Genomic DNA, 18,047 nt, shown 5'->3' with positions numbered 1-18,047 from the left:
TTGACACGACGGCAGATACAACGACAACGTGACTCAGCTCACGGGCGGCCGCCGCGACACTGACGCGCCGCGCCAGACACCTGTCGCCACCGGGCGACGGTGGCGTCGCCATGCGGCACTCACCCTTCCCTTCCTTTTGACTCCCCCCACTTCTATTCTAACTACTTGTTCCCCTCTCCCCGCAGCACCAAAGTCAGACTCCAAGCACAAGACTGTTTTCGTTATACACACTCTTCTATTCTTTATAAACGATTATTTCATATATAAGGTAATTACTTTTGTTGAAATTATTCTGATTACGATACGTTTTTTGCAACGTTCGTTTCGTTATAAAAACATAGCTTCATTATGTTTTTAGTAAGATCAATACGAACTTGGATGAATCATCAATTTAGCTATGCAGATTTCAGAGCCTCGGTGAAATTCTTGAATGAAGTTAGAACGAAAGTAATAGTAGAAATACGTATTTTAGTAATTACGAATTAGTATTAAGTAGTAGGATTTTCACAATAATATTAAAAAATATTACTCGAGATACATCGAAGTATATTTACGATTCCAAAAGCTCGATATCGTTAAAAGCAGAATTCGAAGAAGTCGGATAAGTTTTTTCTCTGTAGTAGAAGGAGAAAATGGAGAACGTAAAGAAGGTTTCTTGAAGAGGAGATATCCACTCTCGTGGCAGGAAATTGTTTTGCGAAAGAAGCTTGCCACGAATTTGTTGTCGTCGAACGAAGTTTGCCCAGCCAAGTGGAATGACTTCTTTTTGTAGTTTCCTTTTCCAATTCTCTCTTTTCGTTGGGATAAGAGAACTCCCGAGGGATGGAAGTATCCAACAGTGGACGGATCTGCAAGCTTTTACGTGAAAGGAGATGGTGGAGAAGTATGACGACAACGAGAAGGAAGAAGAAGGGAGGCGAATGAAACGGTAGCAATGGTAATTGTGCGGTGAAAAAATAATCAGCTAGCACGGCACGTAGAAGAACATAAGTGCGGTCGTGCTCATTGTTCGTTCGGTCCTACTACAGCTTCCCTTGGTCTCTCATCGACAGACCCTTCGTCCCTTTTTCCCTTCGTACGTAGACTCTCTTCAGTGACAGGCTGACAACGAGAGAACGCACTAAAGAGGGGTTGCTACGAACTGTTCGTTTCGAAATGCACAGACAGTATGGCGTGCCAAACGTCACCTTAAATTAAATTTTATTATCCGAAAGGATCCCCTCGACCATATCTTTCTTTTTCGTTCTCCCTCTCTCTCTCTCTCTCTCTTTCTATTTTTCTCTTTCTCTTTTTTTCTTTCATTCGTTGAATCGAACGAATTCAACGAACGGTTTCATCGATTCGCATTGAAACTTATACGATATCGATTGGAAAACATGACTGGGAAGCTACTTTTACGTGTTCGTGGTCTCGCAAAACTTTTCTTTCTCTCTTGCTATCATCGTTTTGAACATGACAACGCGATGACATCGAGTAGTACGTCGCAGACTCCTTAATCGAGACGGCTACTCGAGGCGACTCAAGGGAATCACCCCCTACTCTTCCCGTCAACCCGTTTCGTCGTCTTTGTCGCTAGTACTTTACGCGTATAACGAAAAGAAAGAGAAAGAGTCTGAGGCGAAAGAAGAAGAGTCTCTTTTGCGCATCCCTCGTGAAAAACAATAATGTCGTGCAAGCACTATTCTCTTCTTTCTCTGTTTCTTTCTCTTTCTATCTCTCTCTCTCTCTCTTTCTCAATCTTTTTCCTTCTTTTTCTTTCTTCTCTCACCCCATCTCTTTCCCTACTCTTGCTTTTGTTTGCAAGATTTTTTCGAGTACGTGCGTATGAACACGTACATGTGAATCTACAGTCACCTACAGTACTTTTCTAGTGCAGTTCTCCAATAGAAAGCACTTCGATGCTGAATGCCAGACAAACGTAACTAGATACCAGACAACGAGAAAAGAAAAAATAACGAAGAAGCGAGCATTTATCGAGAACGTTAAAAACGCATATCGTTTATATTTTATCGAATCATAATTCAATATTATGTGACTCACCGGTATGTATCCGTCTGGTTGTGTTCTATCTTGAAAAGACTCTTGTTCTCTGAAAAAAAAAAAATAATAAAGATTAACAAGTTTTAATATATAAATGATGATACAGATATCTACAATAAATGTTTATCCTAAATCCTACCTGTTCCTTCGCTGTATCACTGGAGTTTTTGGTGTGCTATCGTGAATGATCACTTGCGTTGCATCTATTTCTTCACATTCGGAAGTATCCTCGGTAGATTCTGTAAAAATATCATTGTTAGAACGTACAAAACGAGATCGGCTGATGCCTTGAAAATAAATCTTTTTTGCAGTTATCTTATGAGATTACGAAGAAATGGAGATTTTTGTATTCTTAAAATAACCTAGTTGAATAAAACATAAAATATTATAATTCCAAAAAATAACTAAAATTTTCTAAAGAGATGATGTAGACATAATTGCTCAAACAAATGTCATCAAACACAAAATAGCCGATCAATCCGAAAAAATTATACAAGACTTATAAAACAACAACTGTTAAATGTTTTAATCGAAAGAATACGACCGATAGTCTTAAGAAATATATTTACAAAATAGAAAAACAAAAAGTCTTTCGATTTTGACGAAATATTAAATATAACTCTAAAATATTTATTGGATCGATACATCTACTGCTACATGATAATATTTAATAATTGCTTAAAGTTAACGTACTTCCTTGAAGTTTGATAAACCGCAAGATTAATAATCATCCAAGAAAAAGAAAAAAATGGAAGCAAACCATCAAGTTAGAAACCGATAAATTTCTTGTCTAACATAAGCAAGATATTCGATAACACGATCAACAATGCAATAATACATCACTGTGATATCTACTATGTAATATTCAAAAATCTAATTTGATGTCACAAACATTCAACCATTCACGCGTTAACGAAATTTATTTCGGATATAATATTGGGCTAGAAACACAAATAACTACATACGAATATGTTTTATAGATGTTAAAAAGATTTTCGATACAGTCTGGCTAGATGGATTGTTCTGTAAATTAATGAAAATAGAATTTCCATCGTATCTAAAATAAAAATGACATGAAATATGTTACGTAACAAAAAATTTTGTACACCGAGTTTAAATTAAATCTCTAAATCTCTATTATCTCTATAATATTTCAAAAATTAGAAAATAGAAAATTAAAAGAAAGAAATCAATTCCTATCTCTTTTTCTATACACCTAAGATTGTAAATGTTTCAAACGGTTCAAATTTCATCTTCATAAAAACGATAGCATTAAGTGCAACTTTAGACCCAAAATAGTATCAGCCTGTGAACGTCTAATCCATTAGACTGTAATAAAACTCCGCATGGTACATACTGTTATTCCTTTTATACATTTTATTAAATCTGATGCATCTCTCTTGTATTTTATTCGTAGAAATAAAGACGTTTAAAAAAGAAACAAGAAAAGTTGGTTAATGTAACACATGCGACATGTCAAATGGATTCAAATCTCCTATTCACAAATCTCCATTTTTTTCGTCACACCAACGTGTGACAATTTCAAAAATGAAATATAGACGCTATCCAAGCTAGTAGTATTGAACTTGTACGTTTGCTGTTAATCTCTGTTGTCTATTGTAGAGTCAAGAAAGACTCAAGTGTCAGCATTGAGCTGGTTGTAAACATTCTAAGAGACTACGAAAGGATGACGGAGACTTCTGAATTCTTGGGTAGCTTACAATTAGTTGATTAAAGTACCGCACGCGATATGCGAAGATCCTGATTCATCAAAAATCCTGATGCATCCAGAAAATTCATTTTTCTCGTACGTCTACATTTCCAAACTGGAGAGAAAGAACGTCGAAACATTTTCGAGAACATTTTTCATTCACCCTGACAAAATGAAAGGGAATATAAGATCAATAAAGTGAACAGCTGGCAATCGACTGGCCATTCGCTTCAGCGGTTTTGTACGTGGGAGAATAAACGAGCCAACGAAGAAACGACTTCGTCGATTTTCTCCCTCATTTTACATGGTGGTTCCTCTCTCTTATCGATCAAGTTCGAAATCGATCCGATTGCAAAATGCAAGGGTCGATCGTATTCGGTGGAGCGATTTAATCCTTATAAACTCTTCTCTTTCTTAAACTCCTTCTCAACTTACCCTCTTCGAGTCTACCCTGTCTACGAGAACGACACAAAATTGGACTATTTCGTTGATTCGTCGTCGTCGTTGTTGTACCTAAAAGATCGTCGATGTTCGTGTACTCTCCAATGAAGAAATGTAAACTAGATGAGGTCGGTTTCCTTGGCGACGATCTACGAGAAGGTGATCGAACATTGTCGTAAGGCGAGATCCTTCCATGATAGTTATCCGGTGGAGCTGGTGGATTCTCTATCTGCAAATCGAATTTCCAAAGAACGCTAAAAGAGAGTGGAAATATCCTGGCCTATCATCGTCTTAATCATGAGAAGTGCGAAGTAAAATGGAAAGCGACTCTGGAGCAACGATGGTAGAACAGTCTCATTTTCTTTCTCTTTCTTAGTCAAGCTTCTCTTTTCATTAAACTCTATTATATTTTGATTGAAATTTATGTTTTACTTTCAAAAGTGCAGTAGTATTAATATATCTAAATAAAAAGATGTACCCCAAAGATGTTTATATTTTATTCGTTAATGATTTATCGATCGATGATCCAAAAGAGAAAACTCTATCCACTTTGTCTTTTGTTTACTTTTGAAAAAATATAGTATCGTTTTCTTTCTACGAAAAGTCGACTAACACCGTAGTTAAATGCGTCGAGAGAAAGAGAGAAGAATGAAACGGGATCGTCTTACCCCTTCGGGACTAGCTCGATCTCCCAACGGTTCGTAGCTCGGTGGCGGTGGAAACTCGATAGGGAATTTAGAGAGGCTTCTCCGGGTGTATGTTTCAGGCTCGGGGTCAACACCTATGTCTATTCTTTCGAAAGACTCGGAGGAGTCCGAAGTACCGTTGGAAGTTTCAACCGGGATCTTGATGACTCCTTCGGGAACGTTTGAGCTGCTGTCCATCCACCAAGCTCTTTCACCGGACTCAATGTGTCTGATTTTCTTTGAACTCTTACGATCAACCTCAAGTTTCTCAAGACTATTAGCTTCGCAGGTAGGTGGCACGACGATCACTTCAATACCCTCTGGAACACTTTCTGGATCATCGCTCATCCACCAAGCTCTTTCGCCAGATCGTTGATGTCCGATGCATCTTGGACGATCTTTCGATTTACTGTTATCACGGCTCGAACTTTTTTTCGATCGACTGGATGATAGGCTCGTTTCTTTTTTCCCATTCTCAGAAGTAGCATCGTTCTCTTCTAACCACCAAGCTCTTTCTCCGGACTCCTGACGCCATACTCTTGGCTTGAATTTCCCTAAAATTAGAAAAATTTATCTCTCGACGTTAATTCCTTTGAACGAAATATTAATTTGTGGACTTACCATCGTCAGGTAGGACGGTACTGATGGTAGTTTCCTGGCTGATATCGTCGTTATATCCGCTGACCCTTTCAACACCCTCAGGCACGTTATCGGAATTTGGATCCAACCACCAAGGTCTCTCGCCGGACGACTGACGTTCGATTCTAGTCTTGGAATCGCGATCCTTATCAGAAATCCTCTCGGAATGTGGAAAACCAAGAGACTTCGATGAACCTTGCGTAACGGATCTCGAGAAAGACGTAGACTTCTTCGTCATATCGGGATTCTCTTCGTTGGAATTTGGCCAACCACCTGATTTTACGGACTCACAAGTGGAGTCTTGATTCTTGCTTTTAAAGAGATTCGTCACCGGCGCCAGAGCTCTCATCAGGAAGGATTTTGCTTCGTCCGTTTTTCCCGAACGATCGCTTCTTGATCTAGGACTCGATCTTGAACTAGGCCTAGGACTCGATCTAGGACTCGATCTTGGACTGGAAGGTGGTCTAGGTGGTTTCTCCACACTTAGGGAATTTTCGTCAGCCGAGGATGCAGGCACACTAGTTCTCGGTGATCCAGCACTCATCTTTTCAACTTTCTTCTCGCAAATCAGCCATCTCGAATCTTTTCGTCCTCTCCATCGCCTAGCAGCAACGTTTTGTTGTCGATCTTCCGCATCTTCCTCGCTACTGGAAGAACTCGAAGAATTGGAATCACTGCTATCGGTTGACTCAGATTTTTCCGATCTCGGGAGATTTCTCTCGCTGGATAAGGAGGAGACTAATTTCGTATCGTTTCTCGATGTCTCGCGCTTAGGCGAGTCGCTCGAGTCGTTTCTTCGAAGTGAAGACGATGAGGAAGACGAAGACGATGACGAAGTCTTCGATCCGCTCGAAGGTATTCTTGTTTTCGATCCCGTCGATTTCAGAGATACCGATGAGGATGAAGGTGCCATCAATTGTCGAATTCCCTCCAAATTTGCTTCAGAATCTTGTGAACTGACAGACATACTTCTTTGCTTTTTCATTCTCTCGTATTTGGAACGCGAAGGATCACCATTCTCCATGTTCAAGCTCGACTTCCTGAAATCCTTGTTAATGTATTTACCAGTGATGACAGTCTTAGAGCCAACGCGTTCGCTACTTTCATTCTTTGGCACAGGTGGTTTCCCTCGTGCGTCCGGAGAGCTCCCTCGTCGCGAATTCACTGACGATGTGCCGGAACATCCGCCAGCAGTAGATAATTTGGCGACGGACTGCGACTGCGATCGAGAGCTGGAAGACGATGACGGCGTTGGTGTCTTTATTTTTGATCCCTGACTCGTCATCGAGCCGGCCGACGATGACTTGGATCTGCCAGTTGGCAAACTCGCGGCGGATCCTTCGGAAGAGTCCGCTCGCCTCATCTGTCGAGGCACGCTCTTCGTCGAACCACTACGAGACTGTGGTGTCGTGGAGCGGCTCTGAGAGGAGCTATCGATCGAAAGTGTGTAACATGTAAGATAACTATTAAATTGATTTCATTTTGGATGCTGAAATAAAGAGTAAGAAAATTTTTCCTAAAAAGACAATATCCTTATTACTTACATATTTTTTATTTATTTATTTATTTAAAAAACACATAGACTTTAAGGGATGAAAATATCTAAAAATGAAAACAAAAAGTTTGACTTTTCTTTCAAGTCAATAAGTACCTTGAAAGAGATTCCTTTTTAGACGACGGGGTCTCATGCTTCTGTTCTTGAGGATAAGCATCGAATAGCTTCGAAGAATCCGCATTTCTCAAGGATAGACTGTTCTCTGATTTAGCAGTAGAATCTCTTCTTTCTCGTGGGACAGCTTGGATGGGTTTCGAACATTCCGTCTTCGAAGATGTCCTCGAAAGTTTTCTATCGTTTTTGTGAAAGGCTCCGTTTAACCGTTGCAAAGATGGACTTTTTTCTTCCATCTCCTCGCTCTTAGACGTGCTACTAGCTCTACTATTCTTCGAATAATCTGGAGAACGCTTGAGTCGAGGATTATCAGGAACATCGATGGAATGGAACGCTGTTCTTGGACTTGGCAGACGATCGGCCTTCGTCTCGTCCTTCCTCTCGCCAATTTGATCTCTGTCGATACACTTGTTTTCATCCTTTTGATCTCTAATGATCATGTCGACTTCTTCGTTGAAGCTGGGCGATACTCTCGAGACGGTTTCGAGGTTAGCAGCTTGTAAAGAAGTTTCATTGTTGTTTCTCGAGAAAGCGAGAATATCGTGCTTCGTAACGGCCTCTCTATTCTGTTCTCTATTATGGTGATTATTATCAAGTTCTTGATTACACGTCGAAGATACTTTGGGAGCTTGATCGTTTCGGGAAGTCGTGGAATTCTCGTTAGCTCTCGAAAATGCGAAGCCGCCGATTCTCGTGCAATTTCCCGAAGCACCGCTGCTGGCAGTCGCCGTGTTGAAATTTCTCGAAGAGTAAACCGTGGAATTTCCAGACGACGTCGAAGACGTCGATGAAAATTTATCTAGATAAGATGACCAACCAGCTCCTGAAACTCTAGCACTTCCACCAAACCTTGAAAATCTCGGTGCTTCTTCGCTACGATCGCATTGAACCTCTTGATTCTTTTTTTCAATCTTCCTTCGGCATCTTGTCCTTTCTTTTTGCACGATCGTCCCCATATCTGCTCTCCTGTTTCTTATGAAACTCGACGAAGAAGGTGGCGTTGGTGAAGTACCCCTACTTATCATCGCAACGCAACTTTCCAACTCTTCGAGTCTGTTCTCAGTCTCACAATCTTTCCAATTTCTACACGTTTCATCCTGCAAATCCTCCTCGGATTTGACATCTCCTTTCGAACACCCTTCAACTTTTGCCTTCGCCGAAGTAGAAAATTCTTTGTTATTGCTACTGGAAGTTCGATACCTGTCCGATCCAGAGTAGCTAATGGCTGTCGGTATTCGTTCGTTGCTTCTAGAAGGTAACGAAAATCGAGAACTCGTCGTCAAACTGAATTTCGAAGAAATCGGAGTCGAACTGTATTCCGTCGATGTACCTACGAATATAATATAATATTAATAAAATATTCTAATTCTAAATGTTTATTTTTTTTTTTCTATAATTAAACAACGAATAATCAAAAAGTCTTTCTTAAGACTGTTATATCCACGTTCAAAATAGATTTGAGTCGAACTTTAAAGAAATAGATCTCAAAAATTATATCGAGAGTATCGATCACTTACTCCCGCTGGATCCAGCACGAGAATAAGACGATGGTGGTCTCGAATAAACTCGGAAAGAATTTCCTTTTCCAACGCTAACGTCTGGACTCGTTTCTCGAGACGTTCTTCCTGAATTCGTCCGTAGAGTCCTGTAGGAAACGGGTGGATGCTCGCTTCTCTCCTTCCTATCGCCTCTTCCTTCCGTACTGCTATTGCTATAGTTCCTACTTAATCCCGTGCCAGGATATGTACTGGAATTGTACCGCGATATTCCTTCCGATTCTTTGCTCTTTTCACGGGAAGATCTACGATTGTATCTATCCAAGACGGAACATGGCCTTTCGACGTTCTTACTGCTTGAATAGGAGTACTTTTCGAAGAGTAATGATCTACTATCGGATAAGGGACTCTTTGATCTAACATCTTCTACTTTTTCCGAATGTAATCTATTCTTTTCTATCTCTTTGCTACCTGCGAACACGTGATGAATATCTTCTCAATTATATTGATTATAATTAACGATAATTGAATTATGCTTTAAATAAAAGATATATATATATATATATATATATATATATATATATATATATATAGAGTCGTTAGAAAAGAAAGAAGAAAATCGCAGAGGTAACACAAAATAATATAAAAATAACAAGTAGAAAGAAAAATAATTATCTTTTATTTTTCATCAGAGGTGAGCAACTGTCGGTCAACATGTGGCCCACAACCCACCTTGCTTGCTCCGGTAAGGTGGGAGAAGATGAACCCTCACTATTTGACACCGCTGTGCCTCGTGAGCTATTTTGGCTTTTGTTTCTGTCTATTTATAGATACTCGATTGAAGTGGTCGCTAGTGAATTTAAGTAATGGGAGAACGGATTGATCGATAGCGGGGACCGTATGGCCCACGTTGAAGAAAAAGTTGCCCACCTTTGCTTTACATTACTCACACGAATATTTCAATGTGCCTTTCTTCTCGCCTCTGTCCTTCTTCAAGAAAGAACTTCCATATCCAGAAACTGTTCCATCTTTTGTACTATCTCGAATAGAATTGGAAGCAATACCAGTGTAGGTCGTCCTGCAAGTTGCTAAAGTGCTTCCGCTCGATGCATTTCTGGTAAATGTACCCGTACCAACGCCAAGTCCACTTCTATTACTCCTGTAAGCGCTAGTGTCACCCTGAAAAATCGAATCGAGCGTATTACCTCGAGCTTCATCGCAAGTTGGACTTGTAATAAAGCAAATCAAGCGTTCCACGCCCTCTCGCACGCGAGTTGCTAGGAGATTGCCATTTAAATCGACCAACGAGATCACGATGATATGTGGGGGCGTTTCAGGATATTGATGATAATCGAAGAAAATTACAACTCTTGTTTTTAAACCTATACTCTTTATATAATAATAGCAAATTAACGGTGTACGGAAATATCTTGATTGACGGGATGAAATTAAAAAATTTGTAAGTCATTTCTGTATGGCAAATGGAGTTAAAAAATATATTTGATAATAGGATAGAATCGCCTGAAACAATTTTGATATTCCTTCATATTCATATGCTACATAATATTTATGCAAAAAGATTTTCTAATCGTTAGTAAAGGGTACTAAATAACATTCTGCCATATCACTTACGAGCAATTATCTTTCAATTGGAGAAAAAGAAGAGAAATGAACTATTATCCATACGAATGGCAAGTAATATAAGAACAGCATAGAGCTTTTTCTGTATAGCCCGTGGGGATAACAATAATTCTTATAATTAACATAAGTTTGGCGAGCTGCCTCGTGCTCGAAATAGACGGCCCGACCCAGCTGGGAGTAATAACCTCTCTCTTACAAACTAATATAACGACTGATTCTATGGGAACTTTGGTGAAAACTTTGGACACTTGTAAAGTGTCAAAGAAACTTAAAAAGCGGATGTTGAAGCCGAAGAATAGATGTTTATACTCGTCAGATCGATTCTATCAATAATTATGAGATCGATCTATTTCTTATCACTAATGCAAAAGTCGATATATTACAAGCTGTGCGACTTAAATCGCAATAACAACAAATGCGCTGGAATGATTCCTATTATCGCTATAAAAAATATTCCTTACAATACTTCAATGAAGGGGCCTATCGAACCTTCAATCGTATCGTAGCTGTTAAGATGAAAGTGACGAAAGTGACACACAATAGTTTGCACGGTCGTTAGTTACGAATAGCTCCGATTCTTTTTTCGTCGAGCGCAAAGATTTCCTGGACGACAAGACCTCCGCCTTCTAGCAACCGCTCGGGCATGCAGCGAGATCTATTCTCGGTGATTCGACGATCTTTATTTCCACTCCGCGCTCTTCCTCTCCGATTAGCCATAGCGCGAGAGTACGACGTCACGGGATTAGACGTGTTTGACAGTCGTTAAATGTGAGCGAAAGCTAGTTCGGCTTCTTGTATTCGATTTAGAGTACAGCAGAACGTGATGAATCGAAATACATTGAAGCTATTTATAAAAAATGACATACTTTATCCGCACCATAATTTCCTGGATATTATATATATATATATATATGAAAAAGCTTTCAACGAGCTTATAAGATTAAAAGCAGTTTCGTCGCATAAACATTTCTCGATTCTTTCGATCTACGATAAAGATGGCTTTTTATGAACTGGCCGACTAATCAATTATACAGATCGACTTATTTATCATGATATAATCAGAACAAGAGACGAACCCAGCTAACTATTTTCTTTACAATTAATCATATAATTTTTGAAGATTTCCATGAAACTAGTCCGAGTCGAGTGATACTTAAACTCCTAATATTTCCAAGATATATATCACATATGTAACTACATGTAGGTTCATTCCCAACGATAATTAAAGCTAAACAGGTTCCACTTATGGAAAGAAAACTTCGTTTAAGTCGAACTACCGCAAACCGCGTAACTCGAATCCCAGCAAATTGAAGACTCATTCTGTATATACACATATACTTGTATATCTATTTATCTTGCTTACATATATATAGATATATCGGTTAAAATCTCGATGATCGAAAAGACGTGGGCGAGCGCGTCGTTCCGTGACATCGACTCGCAAGAGAAGACCGGCTAATTGAAGCGTGTCAACCTGATTTAACCTTCGTCGACTCGTCGCGTCATTATAATTTATGATTCAACGCCAGCTGACAGGCTCGCGCGAGAAAGATAACTCGTGCACAACATATCCATGCATCTATATGCATATACATATATATATATGTGTGTGTGTGTATGTATGTACGTACGTACGTACGTACGTATGTATATATGTATGCATGTATGTGTATATGTATATATGTATGTATGTATGTATGTATGTATGTATGTATGTATGTATATTTATGCATAAAGTGTCTCAATGAAATGTATCCACAAGAATTATTATAAAATCTAGCAATTTTTCTAAGAAACACCAAGACAAGTCAATTTTGTTTGCTAGACAAATTCTTATCATAAATTCAGTCACTTTAAAGTTAAACTCCTAAGAGAGATGACTTTGATGCATCTTCAAAAATTTTAGATAGCAACAGGGGTTAAGTGACATATCATTTGAATATTCTTTTTTAATTCTCTTTACAATGATGCTACTTTTTTAATTTTGAGTCAATAGTTTATGGAAAAATGCATTTCGAAATTTCTGGATAAATAAAAAGCAAATTCACTTTTGAAAACAGTTTTTATTTTATTAAATGTTCAAAATATATACCGCTGATCTCCATGCAGTAATAAAATCTTTACTAAGTATTATATCGAACAATTTGCAATATATCCGATATAATCCGGTCTATGCGAGAATTGATATTTTGGGTAACAAAATTATTGGTCTACTTTTTACCAAATAATTTGACACAAGATATCTTGATTTACTTGAAAACTACGTATCATTGATATCCATTGATCATAGAAATCATTTAAAAGGACAAAAATATACCGGAGCAGGTGTTTTTTTAATACAATAGAATTCCTTTATACTATGCAGCTCCAACACGACAGTTTTCAACCCAGCATTGTTCCGATCATTCACCCGTTTAAGTCTCAATTAAAGGGATATTTAAAATTTTAAATATAATCGGTTTCAATAGGAAAATTTTTACAGCGCACTGTTATCAGATTCGGAAACTATTGACTCAAAATTAAGAAGTATTCTAAAGACTCATTGTAAAAAAAATTAAATAATGGTGCAAAGTACCATTGTAAAGAGAATTAAAAGACTTTTCAAACGGTATGCCACTCGATTTCTACTTAATATTTAAGATTTTTGAGATGGTTGTTATCAACCTCAAAAGGGGAGCTAGACCAAAGTGGATGCATTTATGATATAGACAACTATCCTCTTCGAAAAAAAATTTATGTTTCTTGGCGTTTTTCGAAAAAGTTACTAGATTCCATAATAACCCTAATGATCACTTTTCGTTTGGATTTCATTATATATATATATATATATATATATATATATATATATATATATATATGGATAGATAGATAGATAGATACATATGGATGTTATTGCTATCTCTCGGCCGAAATAACATGTGATTGTTACATCGTTGTAAACGTCTCGACTGTTATTCGCTCTGCTTCGAAGCTCGTTGAATCGGTCCAGCACAGCATCCGCAGCTGATGGCATTTTCCTTACGGTCGATGCTCTGCAAACAGACCGAAAATCTCGTTCTCGTATTCGTTGAATATGAAAATAAAAAGGCGATATCTTTAACGTTTCTCCATGAGTGCGCATACGCATATGTATCTCTTTCTATCTCTATCTTGCAATTGCAACGTGCTTCGGTCACCGACCTCCACCGACCCGCTAACGTTTCATCAAAGGTAACGAACCGTAACTTTTACTCTTCTACAACGTTCTGCTCCAGCTACGGCTACGTAGGAGCGAAAGGAACGAGACAAACGTTTAGGGGAAATCTCTATCTTCTCTCGAACTCATCGCTATTTCTTTCCGATCTTTGGACTTATCTTTTGACTTAACAACTCGATTTTCATCACAAAATCGTTCCTTTTTCTATTGTTCTTATTATCTTTTTTTTTATCCGAGTAATATACTCTATATAAAATACTACATCGTTATAAATTTCAAAGAATTTCATATTCGAGAACTTCTGCGTCAATCTATTGGAAATGAATTTCGAATTCGATCGACGAGAGAACTTCTGGTTAACGCGTTTCTCTTGCGGACGAACAAACCTCGATCATCACCTCGATTGTCAACTCGATCGCTTTGTCGACCGTTAACGTCAACCTCAGCTATTCGAAGTCAATACGAAGAGAATTAAAAAAAAAAACATAGTTGAACGGATAAAAAAAGGAAACTCGTAATAAAAAAAAAAAAAAAAAAAAAAAATGACAGGAAGTAAACGTTTCGGTGAGAAAACAGCGATGGCTTTGTCGCGTAATTGGAAAACTTTTTCTTCTTTTTCTTTCTCTTGCGTATAAGTTTCCAGAAGCTCGAGACGAAGTTTCATGGTATACCAATATCGGAAACGGATAAACTTTTCAATAGCGTCTCGAGCCAATAAATCGCACGTCGTTATTTTCTTTACCTGATAGAAACAAGTATCTACACCATCCTGACATCAACTTGGACAGAGGATACCAACGATCATAACTTTTTTCTCTTGCCAGTTTTTTAATTTTGTTTATCGATTAACACGTTAACCACTCTATCATCAAAAATAATACTTTTATAATCTATTTCAATCTAAACTTCATCTTCATTCGCGATATCGATCGATGTCTAACTCCATTTTAACGATTTTTTTCAGTTGTGGAACGACTATTTGTCTTTTCTCTTTTGCGTCACTAGCGTATCCATTATTTTTATATTCACGAAGGCAGAACATCGTTGCCAACTCTCTCGTACCGTATTTTCCCATAAAATTATTCTCTCGCTCTATTACTGTATTCCATGTACGAGAATATACGTATATGCATATACGTTTACTGAAAAAAAAATGTGGAAATATAGAATGAGGGAGAGAAAGAAAGAGAGAGAGAGAGAGAGAGAGAGAGAGAGAGAGAGAGAGAGAGAGAGAGAAAAAGAGAGATGCAACTTTGATGCATCGTTAATTCTCTTTATCTACGAAATTACGCTACCTAGAGATAATTATTGAAGAAAAAACAAACAAACGAACGAACTTTTACATAGAAAAACTATTTTTTAGAAAGTTTCTATTCAATATCGATTTGAGTAAATAGAGAATCGTTGCTTTCTGCATTCTCGGTTATAATACGACACCCCTCATAACGACTCATCCACGTTTAAAATCCACAAACTTTTCTTCTTTCACAAGAAGTGAAAGATGAAAGAAAAATATGTTCGAATACGAGCACGTTTAAATATAACCACGTCTCGTGGTTCTCGTTCTCGTGGCTTCTTTCGTGCATACTCTCGTATGTTCACCCTTATATTATATGTATTTACACGTATACACGTATGATGTGTATACACATACATAAATTAGAATAAAGTTAATTATAAAAAGTCAAGAAAATGAAAAGTACAAATTTGTTTTGTATATTTAGTGATAATATAATAATAATAAAAATAATAATAATAATAATAATAATAATAATAATAATAATAATAATAATAATAGTATGATATAGTAAATGTATATGTAACATACATAATATTATAATGATCATTTTAATTACTTCAGACATTCATTAAATAATTATCGATTTATATTATTCATAATTTTGATAAAATGTATAGAGAGATTATGATAAAGTACCTCGCATATGAAAAATTCAATGAAAAAAAAATTTTTAATTAAAAATAGAAATATTTTTAGTCTTTGTTAAATAATTAATAAGTTTCGCACAAGAAGCCACGTTGATAGATACGAATATATTATGTATCTCGAGCATGTATGCATTAAGTCAAATAAAAAAACAGAGAAGAAAGATTAAGTCGAACAGAGGGAGAGAGAATCAGAAAGAGTGAGAGAGAAAGAGAGAAAGATGATGAAAATGCAAGGGATGCTCAATTAAAGCGATCCGCGCAACGTTTTGCCGTTCCGAAGACTTGTCGCGTGAAATATTCAAAAGAGCCGTTAAATCTTCTTCTTCCTCTCAACTCCTCCTTCCACTCGTCGTTCGTATATCCTCTGCACTTTCTAGTCCAGCATTTAATCGTATTCAATCTGCTTCAACTTTTATATCAACACATTTTATCTCTCAGTAAAAAATTATTATTAAATCAATAAACTAATTTTTTGTTCGTTCAAAATGCTCACTTTCCCTCTTTGTAGTCGTTTACTTTCTTCTATTTATAAAATATTCTCAACTTAATAACCCCATTGTAACTAACAATGATGACAAGAGCACTCTTTCCGGCAATTTAAACTTTCAATTAGAAAGAATAATTGTTAGATAATAACAAAAAGAAAGAAGAACAAATTATCTTATTTACTTTAATAGAAAGAAATTATTTTTGATAACTGCACACTTAAACTTATACGCTCGGTCTAACTCTGGAAGTTCATATCTCCTTTGAGTTGAACTTTGACATACTCGAGCCATCATCTTCGATATACCAATAACGAAAAGTCTATATTTCAAATATTACATTGTGCGCCAGAAAAAAGCTTCACACAAATGTACCTGTCTCATATATACATACATATATACATATATATATATATATATATATATATATATATATATAAAGAAGGAGGCACACGTTAAGTATCGATATACGTATACACGTGCGCATGGCCGACAAACAGACGTCGTCTGGGAAAGACCCGGCTAATTTTGCTAGCCGCGCCATCGCCGACACGTCGGCTTCTAGTTCACAAATCTCTTTCTCTCTCTTTCTCTGTAGCCAAGGCACGCCCAACATTTCCGCACTGAACTCCAACGACATTGCATATTCTTCGACAAATATTTGCATCTCGTTACCCCTTGACGACCAGCAGTCAGTCAGTCATCCATTCAACCAACCACCAAGCCAGCCAACTTTGACCTTCTCATCTCCGCGTCCATCCATAAGCACAAGATCTCAGAAAGCTCAAAACTTGTCTTTTAGCGAATCAACGAAATAACTCGAGATGATATTATCAGTATATTTAGATGAAACCCATGATACGTATATATATATATATATATATATATATATATATATATATATTTATCTATGTTCTATATTAATAATCGAATACGTACTTCGACTCTCTTATTCTTCTGACTTATCAATGATAAGAAAGAAAACTTACCAATTTGATACTATTGTGAAAAGCGGTCTCCTATCTCTGAAAGAACTTACATAGTTCCTATAAGACGCCATGATCCTTCTTCAAAATGAACGAATTTCAAAAGATCGGTAGAAAACGAGATAAATTTTCTTCAAAGTAGGTTTGTATTCGTTGTGCAACGTACAACCAGCATCGGTAGTATTACATGCATGAAACACTATTACTATCACTACCACCATCAATGGAACATCACTGACACTACCCTCGTGTATACCACCACCAAAATAACTATCACCACCACCGAATAATATACTATCACCGGCGCGAACTTTCTTAAGCTTTCGTAAATTCGAAAAACATTTGTCGAGAAAAGATTCGAGAAAAAGAAGATAATAAGGAGAATGAGAAGAGATAGATGAAAGAAAGAAAGGATTAGAAATTGTCGGAGCCTCGACACTACGTAAGACGAACCGATCCAAGTTCGAACGGTTCGTAAATGAGGCTCCGATGAGAATGAAGAAGAGCGCCGCTACGAAGGCGCTTCGTTTCGGACGAAGCTCGGACCCCGAAGAACCGGCGACCCGCGAAGCACGTCGTCTTCTTTCCTCTTCTCTCTCTTCTCTTCTCTTCTTTTCTTTACTCTTCTCTTCTCTTCTCTTCTCTTCTCTTCTCTTCTCTTCTCTTCTCTTCACTTCTGCACCCTGCCGACTCGAGCCCTATTTTAAGAATAGCTTCTTGTATCCTCTCCCTTCTCGTTTCCTCGAGTAAGACTTCGAACTCTCCATGAACCTTCCGACAGCGGAAATCGAAGATTTTCTCTCTCTCTTTCTCTCTTCCTTTACTTAGCCCGATCCCAATTGTTCCATCTCTTTTCATATCGTTGCTGATATTCTCGAGAACCTTTATGATGTTACGCTCTTTTAAACTCCTCGACTGTAACGTGTCTTTGTCTAAGAAACAAGACCAACCACCCTCTCTTATTCCAAAGACGTTTATACCGAATACTTACGTTCTCCGCATAATCTCGTTCTAAGCAAGAAAAGAAAGAAAAGAGAATTACCTTCTCCGTTAAACAATACTCGTGTAACTCCTTTAGAAAAACTACGTCTCTGATTTTAAAAGAGAGAG

At 37.5% G+C, this 18,047-nt stretch overlaps 2 protein-coding genes across 3 annotated transcripts in view; both read right to left on the bottom strand.

Annotated features, from left to right (window-relative positions):
- Positions 1-64, bottom strand: part of LOC122629281 (FH1/FH2 domain-containing protein 3) — a 62,915-nt gene extending 62,851 nt beyond the window's left edge. The window contains exon 1 of the mRNA XM_043812826.1: positions 1-64. This exon is cut by the window's left edge and continues 95 nt beyond it. The gene's annotated coding sequence lies outside the window, so the exon portion shown is untranslated.
- A 151-nt stretch (positions 65-215) lies between these two features.
- On the bottom strand, positions 216-18,047 carry LOC122629207 (dentin sialophosphoprotein-like). 2 transcript variants are annotated; one of them, XM_043812395.1, is made up of 10 exons: positions 16,991-18,045; positions 9,633-9,861; positions 8,704-9,153; positions 7,169-8,516; positions 5,500-6,947; positions 4,861-5,432; positions 4,187-4,421; positions 2,180-2,279; positions 2,041-2,089; positions 216-855 (listed from the first exon to the last, which is right to left on the bottom strand). In XM_043812395.1, exons 1-10 carry the CDS (start codon positions 17,009-17,011, stop codon positions 526-528), a joined length of 4,782 nt encoding a protein of 1,593 aa, XP_043668330.1. In that variant the 5' UTR covers positions 17,012-18,045; the 3' UTR covers positions 216-525. The 2 variants fall into 2 exon arrangements, 1 of the variants encoding a protein (XP_043668330.1); XR_006327209.1 differs by lacking the exon at positions 4,187-4,421 and having other exon boundaries at positions 836-855; positions 16,991-18,047.

This window comes from Vespula pensylvanica, chromosome 1 (genome assembly GCF_014466175.1).
Source record: "Vespula pensylvanica isolate Volc-1 chromosome 1, ASM1446617v1, whole genome shotgun sequence".
NCBI classification, from domain to species: domain Eukaryota; kingdom Metazoa; phylum Arthropoda; class Insecta; order Hymenoptera; family Vespidae; genus Vespula; species Vespula pensylvanica.
The sequence above is the reverse complement of the archived record's forward strand: the minus strand, read 5'-3'. Positions and strand labels throughout refer to the sequence as shown.